The sequence below is a fragment of the Lepidochelys olivacea genome, assembly GCF_965140295.1.
Source record: "Lepidochelys olivacea isolate rLepOli2 genome assembly, chromosome: 3".
NCBI lineage: Eukaryota > Metazoa > Chordata > Testudines > Cheloniidae > Lepidochelys > Lepidochelys olivacea.
The window spans coordinates 101,137,674-101,159,126 of NC_140413.1; the positions used below are offsets into that span (position 1 = coordinate 101,137,674).

A 21,453-nucleotide genomic window follows, 5' to 3' on the forward strand; every position below is an offset into this window, starting at 1 on the left:
TTAAACGGCATGCAGAAGTCCTACTCTTCCTGTCCTAAACTGCCTGTGAAGTTGCATACCTTATGCAAACCGTAAGATGAATATAGATAAGGCAGTTCATAATTATTCACACTGGACCACTTGTTAGAATCCCAGGGGGTATGTATGATTTAAAAGATAGCATCTTGACAACACAGTGCCTTCTAACTCTATACTAGGTGTAGACTATGCAGACTGATATGAAGAATTCTTTCTACTGAATCAACGCTATTTTTTATAGCACCAGGGCTTTTAGCAGGAGGTGCTGATGAGGCCTAACCTTACTAAACGTGTGAGTTCTGTTGAGACCATCGTCTGAGATGGTATTATTGTAGAACTGAAGATGGAGGACACAGAGACTTCGATGATCTAATCAACCCCTATTTTTAAACTGAAGAGCATGGCAAATAAACAATAAGACGTAAGATGGCAAATGGTATTACCATAAACTTCAAGGGGTTTTTTTAATTAAAAAAAGTCTTTAAAAATGTCAAATACGATCAATATTTTACAAATCTTAATTGAGACTATTTTCACTTTTGTTATTGAGTTATACCTAGTAAACAACTGAGAGTACACATACACAAATAAAATTTGAGGAATTAAAGTAGTGGATTATACAAACCTAAAATAAAGCTTAGATGTGATAAAAATCCAACCATGACTGACTAATAAAAATTACACCATTTCCCAACTAGGGGAGAAAAAAAATAAAAATCAACCAGCAAATCTTAATTGAATACACAGATTTTAAACACGGTTCCATTTCCGATTGTCTTTGGCTAATAATCTAGCAGCCTGTTAGTTCATGCTAGATCAAAGCCACTGCTCATCTATTTACTTTAATGAAGACATCAGTAAGTTCCCTACTTTACAAGAGTCATCCACAGTCTTTAAAGAGACTGAGGCCAGGTCTACATTACAAATTTACATTGGTGTAACTACATTGCTCAATGGTGTGAAAAATCCACCCCGCTGAGCAAAGTAGTCGTACCAACCTAACCCGCAGCATATACAGCGCTGTCAACGCGGGGGGGAGGAGGGGGGAGCAGCTTCTCCTGTTGACATAACTACCACCTCTCATGGAGGTGGATTCTACGCCGACAGAAGATGCTCTCCTGCAGCTGCGCCCCTGCAGTGCGGTATGTACAGACAAGCCCTAACTCCCCAATTGAAGAAAGCATTTAAACACATCCTTAACTTTAATCTGATATGCAAGTCCTGTTGACTTATGCCACTGGAACTTAAGCATGTAGTTAAGCACCCTCTCTGTGGGACTAAACTTGTTCATATGATCAAAAATCAAGAACATTAATCCACCCCCACCCCCCACCTCTTCATGAGCAGGAGGTAAAGTAAAAGGGATTTGTGCACGCAAGAGCTGACTGTGCCGCCTCTACTCATGTCGGATGGTACCTTATTACATGGGTAGTCCCACTGACTTCAAAAAGGCAGTGCTCAAGATGAGGGAGGACATCAGTATCTGTCCCCCAGTGATTAAGTAGACAGTACTGGTGAATTACAATTGAAGTGTCCATCTTTATGTTTAGTCCATGAATTAATATTCGACCCCAGGGTTTGAAGAGAGGATCTGGCTGACATTTAGGTTCAACATTTTCATTTAAAAGAAAACTAGGTGTTTACATACCACCATGCTAGATACCTCTGAAAAAAGCTAATATAGACAGACAGAAATAAGGAAAACTAAGATGGCTTGAAGAGGGATATGGAGCTGCTTTACAAAATAGTCATCTTATCATACATCCATAAATGCCACTGTTTGCAACATACCTTTGATCAGTTCAACAGATACCTTATCTAGTCTCTGATACAAATAGACAGGAAGAATGGAGTGCAGATGATGCACAAACTGATTCACCACACAAATCAAAATGAAGCAGCAGGCTGGAGATAATTCTCTTCCTTTGTTACACAATGTCACCAAGTTCAGACCAAAGAGTGTTTCATCTGGATCAATAGAAAAGAGTCTTCACATAGACACCAGTATGATGTCCTGCTCGGTTGTGTTACGGGCTAAGCAACATTAACAGGCACTTGGCTAGGCTGTGGTGCTGGAGACCCGCTGTTGATGGATTGCTGAGGAATAGCAGCTGGTTCCATTTTGCTGATATGTGTTATGAAACGTAGACGGAGTTTCAAAGACGGTCTTAAATTGCAAATAATTTTCTCTACCTATAAAACACGAAACAAAAAAAGACCCTTCAGGATACATCGACACTGCAGCTGGGAGCATGCTTCCCAGTGCAGGGAAACAGACATGCACTAGCTCTTCTCAAGCTAGTGCGCTAAACACAGCAATATAGCTGGGAGATAGCAAGGGCAGCGGCTCGGGCTAGCCACTAAAGTACATTCCCAGGGGAGCTGGTCAGGTTTGTGCTCAGGCAACTCACTTGAGCAGCAACTTGTGCTCCCTTGGCTACACTGTTAGCGCATCCGTCTTCCTACACTGGGAAGTATGTTTCCAGCTGTCATTTAGACGTACCCACAAACGTGGACAAAGCATTATCAAAACACAAAGTAATTTGACACATTTTTAATGCAAGAGAGGAATGAACCCTAGAACAATACGGCAAGACAGATTTATCTTAAGTGCTACCTAAATGAATCCCTGAATCTCGTCAGTTCTCATCCCAAAACCTCCTCGATCTAGGACTCAACCAAAGCCGTGCAAAATGCATTCAGGAAACATAACACTTATCTGGACTTTACACTTTGTTACAAAATAGAAACCTGCATCAGGTTTCAGTAAAAGATTAATTAAAGTTCAGGAATCCTTTTGGTGAACATGGGATGATTTATGCTTTTGCAACAAAACCAGATGGAATTTGGTTATTTAATTTGAACCCAAAGCTCAAAGTAAAACTCAGAAGGTGTGGATTGAAACAGCACAAAAATCTAAACATAAATGCTTATGACGTTTATATAGCAGCACTCCTATTGCCATCTCATAAAGAAAATCAAACTCTAGTCACAATTTCCCTGTGGTCTGAAATTTGTCTCAAAATCTGACCTACAGCTTTTAACGATGAAAAACTATACCAGTAATTGATTGGGAATGGACAGACTGATCAACTGTGAAGGGATTTGTGATCCTTTTACATTTAAGATCATACACAAAAAGATCCTGGTACAAATTGTTATATTAAATGTAACCTTGCTTTTAGCTTCAAGGTATATTGTTAACTTACTTGATCTTTCACGCTGTCCCCAGTAAACATGTACTTCATATGATACAAGAAATCACATATGGGATCCATGTAGTTCAGATGTGTACTGCATTGGTCCACATCCAGAAGCATTTCATAAAACGCCACCCCAATCTGTTTTCATGAAATGAAAATAAAAAGTTTAAAACATTGCTGTCTGGATTTACATGCTATATTTTTAAGTTTATTCTTTTGTGAAGGAGAAACATTTATTATTTGCATCTTCTACTTATCTGAACTTCCCGGTAAACATCTGGCTTCTTGTGAAAGAAGACCGACAACTCTAAGGTTATGTCTACACTATGACCCGGCAGTGTGATTCCCCTGCTCATGTACATATGCTCACGCAGGCGCTCATTGAGCTAGCACGAGTACACCCAGCATCGTGGCCATGGCAGTACAGGCAGCGGCAGCAGAGGCGCGGTTGTGCCGAACACATACCAACCAGTTTCAGGTGGGTTTGTATGAGGCCCGGCTCAGCTGAGCCTACGCTGCCCTACCTGCGGTACCCCAGCTGCACTGCTATTTGTGCTCGTACTGGTTTGATGAGAGCTAGCATAAGTATGTGTACATGAGCAAGGGAATCACCTCCTAGCTCATAGCATACATGTAGCCTAACTAGCCCCACGGTGCCTCACTTTGGAAATTACAATAATTTAATAACCGTCCTAAAAATCTGAATTATGGTAGTTTTATTCATGTAGTTTGATACCCAATGCTTTTAATCAGATTTTTACTATGTCCAGAGTCAGCAAACTATTCCTCTTCAGCAAAGTTCTAAGCACAAACTTAAGTCTCATTGACTGAAACAGACTTTAAGCGTGTGCTTATGTGATTTGCTGGAGGAGAGTGAATTTTATGGAGAAGTAACGAGGTGGTCAGTGGACTAAAGTGACTAAGAAATTCTTAAGTTTTTTCCCTTTACTTTTCTAGAAGAGCATTATACTCTTGCTCTGCATGTGGAATACAGGTATAAATAAAATCTATTTTCTTCCTGAGGGAAGAAAGAAGCCACTGGAGGCAATATTTAGTGTCTGTTTACACTATACAGCACTCAGAAGCGTGCTTTGCACTTTATAGAAATGTATAAAAAGATGCTCCCTCCTGCCCTGAATAGTTTATTTTTCCTCTTTTTTATTCTTCAATCTTTTTGCCGTAGGGTTTAGCAAATTAGTGCTGGCGTATGATGGAATTTGTTGCAGTGTTGTCTTTCTGTTGTGATATGTGTTATTATTTAAAGACGGGTTAAGGGATGCCTGAAGCACAGAATATGCATTTTTTGTCGTTTTGTAAGTCTAAAGAAATAAAATTAAACCCAAGAGTCAGCATAAGGTAATAGGTGACAGTGAGAAAGAAACGGGAGAAATAAGGAGCAAGGTCATAAATATACAATAACAAGGTTACATGATTACTTAGCTACACTATATATACACCTATTCCATCATATGTTCACACATTACATCCAAAAACATTAAAAGAATATTAAAGTTGCATAGTCAAGAACTCCTAAATGTCATGTTAAGATAGGAAATTTGCCCCCCTTGCGGGCATGTAGCCCTAATGTTCTTTTAACATAAGAAATTACATTAAAAAAAACCCCTCCGTCTTTTAAAAAAGACAACTGAAAAACAAAACAAAAAACCCCAGAAGTTGCCTTCTGTGGAGTCATACTGACCCCCAACTTAGATCATCAGCAGGGTTTTGATCTTAAGATCCACAGCACAGACCTCTACCAGTTGAGATAACAGAGTAACTGGTAGCCATAGTCAGTTGCTAGCCTCTATGTAGACCAGCCACTGGAGCAGAGGTGGGCAAACTACGTCCCACAGAACCGTCCTGCCCGGCCCCTGCGCTCCCGGCCCAGGAGGCTAGTCCCCGGCCCCTCCCCTGCTATCTCCCCTCCCCCACAGCCTCAGCTCACTGTACCGCCAGCGCTATGGTGTGCCGCTCCTGTCAGGCAGCACTGGCGGCAGGGCTGCGAGCTCCTGCATGAGCTCCTGCTGCTCTGAGCAGCATGGTAAGGGGGCGGGGAGAGTGGGGGTTTGATAAGGGGCAGAGGGTACCGTGGGCAGTCAGGGGACAGGGAGCAGGGTGAGTTGGATAGGCGTGGGAGTCCCGGGAGGACTGTCAGGGTCAGGAGTGTGGATAGGGGTCAGGGCAGTCAGGGGACAGGGAGCGGGGGGTTGGATGCGGGGTGGGGTCCCAGGAGGTTGGTTAGGGGCGGGGGTCCCAGGAGGAGGCGGTCAGGGGACAAGGAGAAGGGGACGTTGGATGGGTTGGAGGTTCTGAGGGGGAGGGGGCAGATAGAGGGCAGGGGCCAGGCTGTTTGGGGAGGCACAGCCTTCCCTACCCGGCCCTCCATACAGTTTCGCAACGCCGGTGTGGCTCTCGGGCCAAAAAGTTTGTCCATCCCTGCAGTAGAGGGAGATAAGATACATACTATTTCCTGACAACAGAGGAAAGTAAAGACTCAGGATTCCTCAGTTAATTCCAAATTCTGGAGAGGAGTATTCTCTAGTAGTTAAAGACCTCTCTCCCCCGTGCCCCCAGGCTGTTTGGCCCACCTCTGTTCCTATACATTCCCCAGTTTGTGTCTGTATACTCCCCCCTCTCTCTTTTCTCCTCCTTCCCCATTGCTGCTATTCACCCCACCATCTCCTGTCGCCAACCCCTGGCTCCTACCCCCTTCTGCTGTCCTCCCATCCTCTGGGTCCTGCAATTCCCTCTCTCTCTGCCCTACCCTTCCTGCAATCCAGTCAGGATAGATCTTCCTCATCCTCCATGCTGCTGGTGTACTGAGGTACACCAAGGGGAGCACTGAGAATCTTCAGAGAATTTAGCTGCTACACGCTAATAAGTCTCTACTTAGCATGTCAAAGCTGGAACTTTACAGGGGCTTATACCTTGGCCAAATTTGGGGAAATTTCACATGGTTGGCAAGATGCATCCATGACGCTTAGGTGACTCCCCTGCCAAATTTCAAGCATTTACTCCAAAACATGTAAGTAATGAAACAATTGCAAGATTTATACATTTTTTTTAAAAATCATGGGTACGTGCTCAGAAACAGTGGAAGCATTTTAATGAAAACTTTACAAAAAATATTCAACCTGAGGCAGATACCCAGCATCAAAAATTTCAACTTCAATGGCTGAAGTTTGGCAAAGTTGTACGCACCTGTAAAAGGGTCTTATAATTAGGTCCCTACCAAATTCATGGCCACAAAAAACACATCATGGACCGTGAAATCCGGTCTCCCTCTGGGAAATCTGGTCTTCTGTGTGCTTTTAACCTCTACTATACAGATTTCACAGGGGAGACCAGCGTTTCTCAAATTGGGGGTCCTAACCCAAAAGGAAGTTAAGGGGGGTCAAGGTTATTTTAGGGGGGTCATGGTATTGCCACCCTTACTTCTGCGCTGCCTTCAGAGCTGGGCAGCTGCAGAGTGGCGGCTGTTTGCCAGACACCCAGCTCTGAAGGCAGCGCCCCACTGATGCAGCACAGAAGTAAGGGTGGCAATACCATACCATGCCACCCTTACTTCTGCGCTACTGCCTTCAGAGCTGGGCTCCTGGAGAGTGGTGGCTGCTGATTGAGGACCCAGCTCTGCACGCAGCAGCCTAGAGGTAAGGGTGGCAACACCATAACATGCCATCCTTCCTTCTGTGCTGCTATTGGCGGTGACTCTGCCTTCAGAGCTGGGCTCCCAGCCAGCAGCCACCGCTCTCCAGGTGCCCAGCTCTGAAGGCAGTGCCCTGCCAGCACCTGCGCAGAAGTAAGAGTAGCAGAACCACAATCCCCGCTACAATAACTCTGCGACCCCCCCCCCCCCCCAACAGCTCCTTTTTGGGTCAGGACACCTACCATTACAACATTGTGAAATTTCAGATTGAAATAGCTGAAATCATGAAATTTATGATTTTTAAAATCCTATGACCGTGAAATTGATCAAAATGGACCATGAATTTGGTAGGGCCTTACTTATAATGGAGAGCTTTGGGCAACCTTAACTAAAGGCTTAACTAGCGCAACCAGTCCTGTCTATAATTTATTATGCATACACTGCAACAGTGATAAAATGTGTGTATATATTTGACCCTGATGTTTAATTTCTTTAAATGCAAAGTTCATTCTATACTAAAAAGTAATACATTTTCAATAAACTGGTGGGTTAGCTCCCTTCAAGTAGCGAGCGCCATGAAAGCACAGGGTTCTGTTCACGCAGAGCTCACTGCAGGCATAGGCGCCAACTCCGTGGGTGCTCCGGGGCTGGAGCACCCCTGGAAAAAAAATAGGGGGTGCTCAGCACCCACTGGGATGACCAGCTGTTGGCAGCCAGAGATCAACGGTTTTGCGGGCGCCTCAGCAGATGAGCTGTTTCCTATGGGCAGCCTGCGCGCAGCTGCGATCAGCTGTTTGGCGGGCCGGCTCAGATCAGTTGTTTCCCACCTCTCTGCTCTGGCAGGGGCTGAGTGAGTCTCACAAAAGAAAAAAAGCCTAAGGGTTAGGCGTGGGCGGGAGTGCTGGGCTATCAGCAGCAGCACAGCCAGCCCCTGCTCACCTAGGGCTGCCCCACACCTCTTGGGCTAATGGCCACGTGTATGGTTGCTCCCTGCCAGCCAGGCTCGACTCTGGCCACAGCAGGCATCAGGTGACCCAAGGGAGCCCAGCTAGGCTAGGGCTGGTTGCAGTGGTAGATTAGGGGGAGGAGAAGCCCTGGACCCCATCAGGAGCCGCACTCTCGGGGGAGAAGGTCTGGACCCCGGCAAGAGCTGTGCTGGGGGGCAGGCGGGGAGGAGAGGAGAATCCCCGGACCCCGCCAGGAGTCGTGGGGGGAAGGGAGGGGAGGAGAAGCCCTGGACCCTGGCAGAAGATGTGGGGCGGAAGTCCCCGGCTCGGGAGCCCCAGCCACCATAGTGGCAGAAGCTGCAGGGCTGAAGCCCCAACCCCACTCTGTGCGGAGCTGGCCTGAGCTTCTCTCTCTCCCGTCCCCCCTGTGGAGCTGGCTGTCACTCTCCGGCTGTGGAGGAATTCAGCCCAAAGCTACCCACACTGGTATCTCCATTTCCCCCATCATCACACAGCCATGAATGAATTTAGCCTAGGAGGCAGGGTCAGCATTAGCCCCATTTGGCAGGTGGGATCTAGGGCACACAGAGATGAAGTGACTTTCCCAAGGCTAATCAGGAAATCTGTGGCAGAGCAGAGAATCAAACCCAGAACACCTGAGCCCGAGGCCTGTGCATTTACCACGACGCAATCTTCCCACCCAAGGATGGCGGTGGGAGCAGGCACTAGACAGCCACCAGGAGGTGGGGAGCGGAGAGAGATGGGAAAAGGGACATGGGTGGGAAGCAAGAAGTGGGAAACATCAGGAAGGGGAGCAAGGACTTAGAGAAGAAACAAGAGAAAGGGAAAGGGGCAGGGAGAACGAAAGGAAGGGAGAGGAGAAAGACTCTCCACTGCTTGTCCCTCCCATCCACCTTCTTCCCACAGCCATCAGTGGCCTCAGCTCCCAAACAGGCCCTAAGGAGGTGTGAAGCCCAGAGTGAACATAATGTCTTTAAACTGGGATGTTAGTGAAGACAGCTTGTAGCTGAGTGTAATGACTTTACTATACTGTAATTCATGATAATGTAATGATATATTACTATTTTAATAATGATTACATTAAGATGCCAATGATAGACACACATTCCATTACAGAATATGAAAGAAGTGTATAAATATGCTGAAAATTGCCAGTTTTCGGGGGAGACTGACCCCCCCCCCCAAACACACACACCTCGCCTTCACGGGTGTGTGTGAGAGGGAGGGAGCAGAAAGGAGTGAGCAGTGGGCAGGAGATGCTCAGGGGAGAAGACTTAAGGGGAGGGGGCAGAGCGAGGACAGGAAGAGGTGGAGTAGGGGAGAGTGACGGCAGAGCCTTGGGGTAGGGAGCGGAGCCAGGATGGGGTACCCACTGGCAAAACCAAAAGTCAGCACCTATGATTGCAGGACTGGGGCTTTAATTTCAAAGATTTCCCCCTGCTTTTGAGTTTCAAAGACCAGGCTGAATTAGACTATAAAAGCCAGGACAAGAGCTATATTTTACCTCTATCATACACCGTGTCCTCTCTTGCTGAAACCGCTGTAGAAAAGGACCAACAAGGTGGTAAACGTAAAGTAACTGGAATTCTGTCTTCACTATGGGTATCAAGACTTCAGTGAGGAATCTGCAGTATTTCAAAGAGGACACATCACTGTTTTGTACATTTATCTTATGTTAAAGTAGTCATGCCACCAAAATCAACACCATTTTTCAACATTCAATACTATCGTCACTCATTAAGCTCAGACATTTATGACTGCATTTGGGGTTTTCTTGCTCTACCTCAGACTGGTTGGGAGTGACAGCATTTTGCTATGGTGGAAATACAGTCAAAGTGTTTCATCCTCCCCTTGAGGAACCCAAACTTGAGTGTTCATGTTAAAAAATGATTGAACACTTGCTGAATAACACTCATAGAACCATACTTAGTCTATCAGCAAAAGTAGCCATAGGGATCATGACTGAGCTATGAATGGTTCACACAGTCCCAAGGGCTAGAAGGCTGCATAGGCTCACCCAAGATCAGCCTGGAGAATGAAAGGGAGAGTCAAATGCAGGCCCCTTGGGTTATGACACTGGAACTAAGTCTCTGAATAGGGTCACCTAATTGTCATGAGTACTTCATGCCATCCCCACTTATGTAGACAGTGATAAATCCAGGAGAAGAATATTAAAAGGTGAACTGAAAAACTAAAATGGAAGCTGAGTTAAAGCCCCCATACATGCTCTGAACGCTCCCATTAATAAGGCAGTATGGAAATACATTTTAACTAAATTTTTAATAAACTGCAAGGTATGAAATGCTACAGCTTCCTGGCTTGCTAAGGACATCTCCTAGTGTATCACTGCAATGTCTATTAATTTACAAAGCAGTTCCCCCACTGGCAACAAATGCTACATACGAAGATTGAAGACAAAATTACACAGAGTTGATCATAACGGATGGCATTAAGCAAGTGTATTGCCACTGCCAGTATAAGCTGCAGCCAAACTGTAACGAGTAAGAAAAAAACAAACACAAGCTAAATGAGATATAATATGCTTTACATGAGGGATCGGCAATCTTTGGCGCGCTGCCCACCAGGGTAAGCCCGCTGGCGGGCCGGGCCGGTTTCTTTACCTGCCGCGCCCACAGGTTCGGCCGATCGCGGCTCCCACTGGCCATGGTTCACCGCTCCAGGCCAATGGGGGCTGTGGGAAGCAGTGGCCAGCACATCCCTCAGCCCGCGCTGCTTCCCGCAGCCCCTGTTGGCCTGGAGCGGTGAACTATGGCCAGTGGGAGCAGAGATCGGCTGAACCTGCGGATGCAGCTGGTAAACAAACCTTACCCTGGTGGGCCGCGGGCCAAACGTTGCCAATCCCTGCTTTATCATACCCTGAGGTTATCACACTGGTGGAGAGCCCAAAGATATAGATAAGAGAGACAAGAACCAGCTTAAAAACCAAAAAACCCTACCATCACCCATGTTTTAGAGGATTTTTTTATTACTTGTTCTGATTCGCTTTCTCTCTCCGCCACATACTTCCTTGTGTACATATTGGACATATTATTTTGCTGTACACAGTACGGAAGGGGTGTCAAAAGTGTACTTTAAACTATTAGTTAAATTTTAAAAATCAGTTAAATTTCATTATACATACTTTGGAATGAGGGAAAGTTGGCCAATGCTAGAATGGTGCCACACGGCATGTGCCAATGCTAAAGTGTAGCTACAGCTCATCTCAGAGTAAGACTGATGGCAAGCTGTGAAGTCAAAGAGCTGGAATGGGTAACCAACCCACTCTGTCTCTGAAGTCAAGCTAGGACTGTTGATAACACTGACAATTCGATCATGGAGGACAATCCAGTATGGCTCCTGGCAAAACAAAAAACTCCAAATGATTTTTATTCTTTTAATTTTTAGACGAAAAGGTAATACTTTCTCCCCCACCTCCTGCAGATTACTGTAAATTATTAAAAATATTTATATAACATTCTTAATTTATACAAATACTTTACCTACCCATTTCCTGACAAATATCTGAATATCTAAATAAGACAACATACCACCAGTCCAGGAGAGAGGGAGCATGGGGATTGTTAATGAAAAGAAGGGTGGAGGGACTGTTTGAAAATATGGAATTTAAAGAGTGATCTGAAGCAGAAAAGAGTGGCAGTTGGTGGAAGGGGATCGGGGAACCGTTCCAGGCATAGGAACAATCCAAGACACAAGCTAAGAACATAAGAACGGCCATACTGGATCAGACCAATTGTCCATCTTGCCCAGTATCCTGTCTTCCAACAGTGGCCAATGCCAGGTGCTTCAGAGGGAATGAACAGAACAGGAAATCATCAAGTGATCCATCCCCTGTCGTCCATTCCCAGCTTCTGGCAAACAGAGGCTAGGGACAAGGATGGGAAAAGAATACAAAGGGAGATGTTAAGGTAGGAGACTGTAGGGAGCAAAGAAAGCAGAGATGCAGGAACTTGTAGATGAAGATGAGAAGCTTACATTTTTTACAACGAGAAATAGGAAGACAATAGAGGGTTTCAAAGGGATGCATGATGTAACTGTCGAGGGTGTGAAAATAACTTTGGTAGATTAAGTGGAAAGTGGAGCAGAAAACGGGTGAAAAAGGGAAATTAAATCGAAAATATTCATCCAGTGTTGAAGCTGAGTCATCAAACACTAAAACTCAGCATCTTCAAAAGGTGAAAATGTCTACTAAAACATTTTAAACTCAATTATACATATTTTCTATTCTTGTTTCCCTTGTTAAATTTTACACTTCCTTTCTATAATGTATTCCTCTTACATTATGCTCAGTAAAGCTATATGGGATGTGCAGAGTTAATGTTCCATCAGATTTCTTATCTTAGAGAATTTTCTGACTTCATTCTCAAGCTTAAACACTGCACAAGAAATTTTTTGTAGTTAAAGTATAGCAACTTTATTTTCCTACAAGGTACCGAGGAAACAAGACTGTGAAAAATCCAGTTTTTGTGCTCCCTCTTCCCCCAATCCCACAGTGGGTTTGGTCAGACAATGAAGGACAAAGCACAGGTGTTTCATAAGCTTTCCAGTGGCTTTTGGAACTACTCCAGGAGCATCAGAAAGAAACTAGTTGCACTAATCCCTCACTGAAATTACCACCTACATCAGCTTTTACGGAAGAATGCATTCTCTTCTCTGTTCAGAAAATTTTAAAATACATACAAACTCACTGGTAAGGCTGTGATAATCAGTCCAATAGCATTCATCCAAGCTGTGATATTCTCCCTTGGCACCAGAGGCTGACTACAAATAGGGAGAGAAAAAAACAACCTCTGAAGTTATACATAATTTCTCACGACTCTTAATGTATTTATGATGACAGAAATATATTCCTAGAGAAATTATAGACATTTTGTCTTACAAAAAAGCTATATATACAAATGCATGACTGGTTAGTTGAGTGCCACACTGACACTGCATAGAAAATTTTTAAAATAATTTTGTTCCTGTAGCAGGTTTTCTTTTAAGTTATTTTTATTAGAGGCATTTGTATGAATAAAGTCTTCACAGTGATATCAGTTCCTTTGATGACTCATTTCCCCATGGTCCCAAAGCCTGCATCTTGGCCGACCTTCCTTGGCTGAGTAAGGTGGGAAAGGAATCCTTTCTTTCAACACATCATTACCACTTAGAGATGGCCATCTGAATCACTAATTAAATGCAAGGTGGTTCGTCTCTTTACAACTCTTTCAGTTCCTGCTGGCCCAAAAAGCAAGTCACTGAGTCTAGGAATCAAGCCAAATGTGTCATGTGGCAACACAGAATGAGATCTGTAAAATGCAGTTCCAATATCAGATGACAACAATGAAAATTATAACAACAGATATTAAATGCGTATAAAAATATAAACTATGATGCACTTTTGGACCTCAAGCATCCTACCAATTTTTCTGCTTTCCTCCCTGCAGTCAAAGATCTTTTGTTGCAGCAACTGATGGCCCTCCCCCTCTGGACAAGGAGTGCTATACATGACTCCTTTCCTCTCCTGTTAACGCCTATGAACACACTGGACAAGTTGCTGACAAATGTACAGTACTTCCTCCATTTCTCCCACATGAAGCTGAGTCTCAGTCAACACCAGCACCGGGATCTAAGGTATTGTACAGGTATTCGCCACACGCATTTTTTGTTCTTGGCTCTTAGAATGGCATCCAACAACATACTACTGCTCGCCTCCCAGAGATATCAATATATAAAACAACATTTAAGAAAAGGAAGTTTCAGAACCAGTGAGCAATTTGTAACAACTGTACTGCTTTTTGTTGAGGGCAGTTCTGTAAGTCCAGCGTACCTCTTTAACACAACATTGAGAAGTGCATTGCCTACATCCTTTCCTGGAACAGCCAAAGCCATGAGTTCAACACAGGTAACATGAAGAGCATGGGCAGCTGGGTTAGGAAACTCATTGAATCTCCAGTCGCAGTTTGGAAATGGACCAGGTGACTTGCCAGCCATAGGTAACAACGATTAAGGAAAACAACAAATTCCCACATGGGGACTGGTAAGAAGCAAACAGTGTAGTTCTGCATGTACACAATGTATTTATAACAAAATATATCTAATACACAAACAAAACAATAGAGTCCCACAAATTCCTGATAATATATACGTGTGTGTGCGTGTGTATGTATTTTTTATAAAACACACACACACACGACAGTACTGAATGAAACTAATGGCCACAGTCAATCAAAGGCACATATTTAAGATGATAAGTCAGTTATTGGAAAGCATTTTTAAAATAAATATCTAGAGAAATATCTGTATATATAGAAACTCATACACACAATACAACAGATACTTTTCTGACAGGAAGATTCATTGTGTTTGGGCCACGTCAGAGTCCATTTACTCTACACCTAAGATATTTTATTAGAAAAATGCTGAGAATTTTCTACACTATTAATAATCTGTTTTGAAGTATATTGTTAAATATAAACATACTACTCGTATTAGAATTTTTCAGGTGGCAACATTGAAAAAAATTGAAGTCTTGAATAGACAAAGAACAAATACCAGTGACTATCTGATTGCCACTGAAAATTAGAGGCATTCCAGAACACCACCACCACAAAGTGCTTTTTTCTACTTATAGGACAGTGGAATCACTGGCATCATTAGATGCTTAAAACTTATGTAAACTAGGGGTTTATATGCTTTTAGTTTCCCTTAATCAGAGAGAAGTCCAGCTTCCCTGTAGTTGGACATCTCAGCAAAGTAGAGGAAACAGTGGAGCTGTGGGAGGAGGATAACAAAGGTGCACAGAGAACTAGCAAACTTCCCAGCAGGTTAGCATTAGAGAAAAGGGGAAGAGGATGGCCAGGGAGAGTCAGAGCAGGTCTACACTATGGGGCTAAATCGACTTAAGTTATGCAACTCCAGCTACGTGAACAACATAATTGGAGTCGAGTACTTTAGGTCGACTTATTGCGGTGTCTACACCACGCTGGGTCCTATCGACTTACCTTATGCTTCTCGTTCCGGTGGAGTACCGGAATCAACGGGAGAGCGATCGGTGATCAATTTAGCAGGTCTTCACTAGACCCGCTAAATTGACCGCCGGTGGATCGATCAGTAAGTGGAGACAAGCCCTCAGTCCTACAGTGTTTCAACTGTATGGAACATAACTAAACTCTGGTGAACTGAAACTACAATACTGATAATTTTCCTTTAGCACAAATCATTATAAAAAGGATATTGTCTACTAGTCTTCCAATCAGTTTGCAATAATAAGTGTCATCGGGGATCCACGGATTATCTTCTCGTACATTCATAGCAGACTTGATGTAAGTGTCACTTAGACACCAGCCTTGTGGTCGATTATCTTTGAGAGAACCAATGATGGCATGGACAAGCTTCCGCTTGAGGTTTGTGCGTTCTCTGAGATGCCTCTCGTAGTAATGAAGAGTATTGTACAGGTATGTCACTGGACGGTCTGCCAACAAAAAAAACCCAGAAACACAGTAGCATCGCACTTAATTTTATATTGGTAATAGTAAGCTTATGCAAAATTAAGGGTGATGTAAAAACAGATACACCAAGTAGAAATGCCTCATGTTTTTATTGTTACTGTACCACTATGTTAAATGAAACTGGACAAAAAGTTTACCTGAAAGGGGGTCAAAACCAATATTTCTATGTTTGTGATATTGCTTAAAACGTTATTTACAAATAGCTAAATACACAGCATTAGAGAGCATCTCATGGGGAGACCTTGACAAGAAACAAGGAGTAGAAAGAACAAGACTGACACTGTTGTGTCATTATTACAACATGGTTTGCGTCACACTCAAAATGATTACAAAATCATGTTAAAACCAAGTTAAAAAACTGTGTTTGAACCCTGCTGAGAAGGAAGAGGATGGATAGAGTGGGTAGCATTGAACAAGATTTTTGCTAACAAGGTTTACTGTATCAAAGCCCATACAACTGAAATAGCTAAATCAGTGTTCAAAAAGAGTCAGCCATTATGGTTCTGCTAGTAAACCAAGCTTCTCTTCAGAACAGACAGTTAGCTAATAAGGTTTGGTTTCCCATCATGGACAGGCCTTTACTGATATGCACTATGACGAAGAATCTGTAGTGACTGTATCACAAGTATAAAGAGCTAATGGGCTTGAAGAGCTTACCATGGAATTTGTATAAGCCTCCTAGATGATCCAGTAGAGTCTCCAGTGATTTGGACACTGGAAGCAATTCCAGAAATCTGTGGATTACAATATCAAATACTGGCAGGAAGCGGAGGCACACATTGCCAAAGTAGATGGGTAGATACTGGGGTTGGATCTGAACAGGAGGATTGACTTGTTCTGCCAAGCCTTCAAAATACAGCTTTTCAGGATATTTCTGTGGAAATCAAACACGGATTTCTTAAAAAAATATACTGAAAACATTACTGACTACTTGCAATACTTTAAAAATGTACTGAAGCTACATTGTACTCTATTCTGTAGACACTCCAAACAATTTGGAATTATACGTATACACGTACATGCAAAGAGAAGATATGAACACAGTAACTAAATATAATTGGACAAAATATAATAAACTCATTTTTTCTTGAAAAAGTATTTCAAAAAAGAGAGAGTTTCAGATTCACTAAAACTGGTTCAGGGAGGTATAAAGTACTAAAAGGAAATTAATCCTGATAGCAGGCAGGCAATGATACCATCACTTATCCACCCTTCTTGTCAAAGACTCCAAGGAAGATCAAGAGAGAAATCAACTCTATTTTACATTACATGCTTCCCCTCGAGTCTGAGAACACTGGTCTGTCATATGTTGAATCAATACATTAAAAATAATTTGTATGTGATTTCTCCCTGGGGAAAGGAATGAGAAGGAACCACACGCATGACATATATAAGCACCATCCCGCTATGCTTTATATCATGTGACGGGGAACAGTTTAAGATTTATATAATATTCCAACTGTCTCGCCCCGCCCTGCCCCAGCCAGCAGTTCCCACTTTTTGGGCAACACTAAAATCTGGAATGTTTCCCTTCCTGTGAGTGTTACATTCTATTTTCAATACTGTGGAAGCTTGCAGAAGCCTAGTTAAAACTGCCCCTTAATGATTACTAATGGTTAAACCCATATTAATGAAAAAACAAATAATCTATATTTTCCCCAATTCACAAACACAAAGGAGAAACTGGGTCCTTATTCTTTCTGACTGGCTTCCAGAAAAATTAAGCATTAAATGTGGGATTAAACTATATTCAGATGAGCAGAGACTCCTAATTCTTCAGTCACTTCTATCTTTTAGTATTACATGCACATTTTCTTTTTACATTATTCTGTAAACATAAAATTATTTTACATTGACCCAAATATTCAAAAGTTACTAATGTTAAATGTATCTTTAAAAGTTATTGCTGTGGTATTAAATGACACACTGAATAGCAGAACAAGGCATATAACCAAAATGCAAATAATACACAAAACAAAGGACAGCTTCAGCATCCCAACTGCACAGCACACATTGCACAATCCTCTGGTGTAATCTATAGTACCTTATGATAACTCATGTGCTTAGTATGCCAATCATTCTGTAGCCAGTGCTCTGGAGAGTTCTCCTTCACAAAATCACTCACTCGGTTTCTGAAATCATTAGGCTTCAGTAAGAGTAACTGAATTATGAAGTAGCAGACCTGTGCTTCATTTCCTTCATGGCTGCGCATAGCCTTTAACAAACAACACAAGTATTAGATTGCAGAACAATGTAAAATTACTGTCTGCTTTCATTCATAGATTCCAAGGCCAGAAGGGACCATTGTCATCATCTAGTCAGATCTCTTGTATAACAAAGGCCATAGAACAGGGGTGGCCAACCTGTGGCTCCGGAGCCACATGCGGCTCTTCAGAGGTTAATATGCGGCTCCTTGTCTAGGCACCGACTCCGGGGCTGGAGCTACAGGTGCCAACTTTCCAATGTGCCGGGGGGTGCTCACTGCTCAACCCCTGGCTCTGCCACAGGCCTGGCCCTCACTCTACCCCTTCCCGTCCCCTCCCGAGCCTGCCGTGCCCTCACTCTTCCCCCTCCCTCCCAGAGCCTCCTGCATGCCACAAAACAGCTGATCAGGAGGTGCGTGGAGGGAGGGGGAAGCACTGATCAGCAAGGCTGCCAGTGGCCGGGAGGCGCTGGGAGTCAGGGGGGGGAGCTGATCGGGGGGCGAAACTGATGGGGGGTGACTGATGTATTACTGTGGCTCTTTGGCAATGTACATTGGCAAATCTGGCTCCTTCTAAAGCTCAGGTTGGCCACCCCGCCATCGAACTTCCCCAAAATAATTCCTAGAGCACATCTTTTTGAAAAAAACATTCAATCTTGATTTAACAATTGCCAGTGATGGAGAATCTACCGCAACTCTTGGTAAATTGTTCCAATGATTAAGTATCCTCATCGTTAATGACTTTAGGGTGATTAAACATCTTAATTTTAATATAATTGGTCAGCCAACTCACCCATTCACTATATTCTGTGTGTGTAGGCACAGAATGGAAGCAAGGGTCTGAACTCTGGACACCATCCCCTCCCATTGATAAGTGCTCATCAGCTCACTCATTTCCCAGTGGACAAATTCTCCCATGTTCCTCAGTGAGAGGCATCCCCTATCATAGCTTTGACCCATCTGCCAAAACCATTTTATGAACATCCCTCCAACACTGATAGCATCAAAAAAGGTATGCCAGTTTCAAAATTCTAGTCATTCCAGGGATAGGTACTTGTGAAACTGCAAACACTGCATTACTGAATTTTAACGTATCATCTTGGACATTTCTTTTGGTAGCACTAGATCCATACCAGGAAGAGACATTTTAAAATCTGGTGAAAGGATAGTACCTACTGAAGCAATATTTTAGCTACTTGTGTTGTTTGATAATTACTAACCAATGAAAAGAGCTAGGGAACTTAAAGGAGACAGAGCATACAATCCCTTGCACCCACCCTTTTGAGACAGCTGGCAGATCTTTAACCTCCCTGAAACAAAGATAGCATTGTCCAAAGGACACATGAGGTTTTCCATTTATTTGCCAATATGGCATCAGTCATGCACCTTGTTCCCTTTCAAAATATGAACAGTCATTGCAAAGCTAAGAGGGAAGAGAATCAGCCCCATACAATGGTGTTAACAATTCCAATTCATTCAACACTGTTATATGATCAATAAAGCTAGACAGAGTTCTTCTCACCAGAGAATGAGACAATTGTGATACTCCTAGTTTTCACTCACTCACTAAGGGGGGAAAAAAAAATCTGTAATTCTATAGTACTACTTGATTATTGAACTAGTAATTAGTCACTATTCAATTCAATATATTTGCACAAGAATGGGCATAGTTTGAGGGGGCAGGGGGAACAGTAGGGTGTTGCCTCCCAAACAGCAAGCCTCAGGCAGGCATGGAATTTGCCCCCTATGTGCCGCCCTGGAGCTGCTTGCCCAAAAACTGAAGTCAAACTACACCTATGCAAGTGACTGCTGTAGAAGTGGATCAGAAGACATTGGCCAAATTTTGGATAAAGAAACATCTTGCACCTAACCTACTAAGGTCATACTTACCAAGCACAGTATCAGCCTGTCCAGTGTTACAATGTTATATTTCCACACCATGTCATTAAGAATCTCAATACATTTGTTGAGCTGCTGGCCTCCGGCTGACGTGGAGAACTCATAGACCAAGAAATCCGCAAATGTCCTAACGTGAGCAACCAGAGCTCTAGCCCCAATTCTCTCTAAAACTCTAGCAAGCAGAGGAAAAGAAATGATCTTGTTACTGTAATATGCACAGAGCAGAAGCAGTCTGCATAATTTATAGAAATCCTGACACATTTTTATCTGGCCAGTTTTGCAGGATTGTGTTTCAAGTTTTTATACAAAATATGCATTCAAATACAACATCAAAACATGCTAATAAGCGTAACCCAACTCCCAGAAGTGAGGGCACTCCAAGGTCAGGATGCCACAAGCTGCTAATTAGCAGTAAAAATAAATCATTTTCAGCTTCATGGATAGATTCTGGCCACAAGTCTTTAAAAATATACATGCATCAGTCTTGTAGAACTGAATTCTTCAGTAGGACGTGACATATGACATGCTGCTAAAACTAGTTAATTTTTTCTGTAATATTTTTTACACACACAGTACCAAAGGTGTCACATTTCCTAACTGTAGGGAAGCCTATCAAACATTTTATCAGATATTTAGTAATTGCTCTGACAGGCCTAGTGAGGGAGGAAAGAGGATAACTGATTTTGTGTGGGTACAGCACGTGTTAAGCTTTCTAAAACTGGAAATGAGAGTTAGACAGCCATGAAAATGATTGACTTCTTCAATTCAGAAATAAGCCTTCTGAGCAGTCAAACCCAATAAAGCTTTTAGTATTTGCCTTTGACTAAAGTTATTAAAATATTTCAAATAAATAGTAAATAATGAACAGAAAGATTGTCCAAAACAGTACTTCAATATAAATAAAACTCTGACTTTGTAGACTGCTCATCTCTCCCCACCACCCAGAAAACTCCAACTCAACAGCTGAATCGTTCACCTGCATCTGTCACTTTTATCAGGAGATAAAAACAGGACCAACCAGTAGTAAGCACTACTGTTAGACATTATGCAATCCTTAAAGTATGTTAATCCTTCTAACTGTACATCAAAACCCACCATCTAACAATGTACTAAATCTGCTACCCTAGTATAGAAGAACTGTGCCCACTGTACTTAAGAAAGCTTACCACCCCCTTAAGCTATAACTGGTATAGAATGCAGTTACACTTCTAAAAGCTCACCTGTAACCAATCTGATTAATGTGATCAGTCTCTAACAGCATCTTCCATAGGAGGCAAAGGAATAGGGGAGGGGATCCCTGCATGGAAAAGTGGGTGATTATATCATTCTCATTGGTCATAGACTTCCACTTTCGGTATTCCTCTTCCACATTCTTCTTTAGGTTAAAACGGCTTTCTTGGGGAACATTATTCTGTTTGAAAAATGCCTGAAATAAAGTTTGTTTGTTATTAACTGACAAGTCTGAAACATTTAAGCTGTGTTGTTGTAGCTATGTCAGTCCCAGAATATTAAAGAGGCAAGTTAATATCTTTTATTGGACCAACCTCTGTTGGAGAGAGAGAAGCTTTCAAGCTTACACAAAGCTCTTCTTCAGGTCTGGGAAATGTACTCAGTGTCACAGCCACCCGAACACCCTGAGAGAAGCTGCTTCAATACAGAAATAAAACCCCCTCTGACCACACACCTCTAGTTGTCACCTATCACCCCACACTGGAACCCATCCGGGGTATCATCAAACAACTACAACTCATTCAATGGGGATCCCATCCTTAAAGAAATCTTTTCTGAACCGCCCCCTTCTGGCCTTCAAACAGCTCCCCCCCGAATCTCATCATCAAAAGCAAGCTCCCCACAAACCAGGACACCTCAAAGTGGCAGCACACCCTGCCAGAACTACAGATGCAAAACCTGCTGACATATCTCCACTGTGAATGAAAACCTTTTCCAATGTGAAAGAAGTCATTTGTCATGTACATCAAATGGATAATTTTGCAAAGATCTGCAAACA

At 42.9% G+C, this 21,453-nt stretch overlaps 1 protein-coding gene across 1 annotated transcript in view; it reads right to left on the minus strand.

Moving 5' to 3' along the window:
• Positions 1-547: 547 nt before the first annotated feature.
• MED23 (mediator complex subunit 23) overlaps positions 548-21,453 on the minus strand; it is a 54,458-nt gene continuing 33,552 nt past the window's right edge. The window contains exons 20-30 of the mRNA XM_084624350.1: positions 20,666-20,871; positions 19,437-19,617; positions 17,388-17,558; positions 16,001-16,217; positions 15,070-15,306; positions 13,663-13,828; positions 12,542-12,614; positions 10,978-11,192; positions 9,340-9,460; positions 3,228-3,359; positions 548-2,211 (exon numbers count right to left, since the gene is read on the minus strand). Coding sequence (XP_084480476.1) covers positions 2,053-2,211; positions 3,228-3,359; positions 9,340-9,460; positions 10,978-11,192; positions 12,542-12,614; positions 13,663-13,828; positions 15,070-15,306; positions 16,001-16,217; positions 17,388-17,558; positions 19,437-19,617; positions 20,666-20,871 — 1,878 coding nt within the window. The 3' untranslated portion in view covers positions 548-2,052. The remainder of the gene's footprint in view (positions 2,212-3,227; positions 3,360-9,339; positions 9,461-10,977; positions 11,193-12,541; positions 12,615-13,662; positions 13,829-15,069; positions 15,307-16,000; positions 16,218-17,387; positions 17,559-19,436; positions 19,618-20,665; positions 20,872-21,453) is intronic.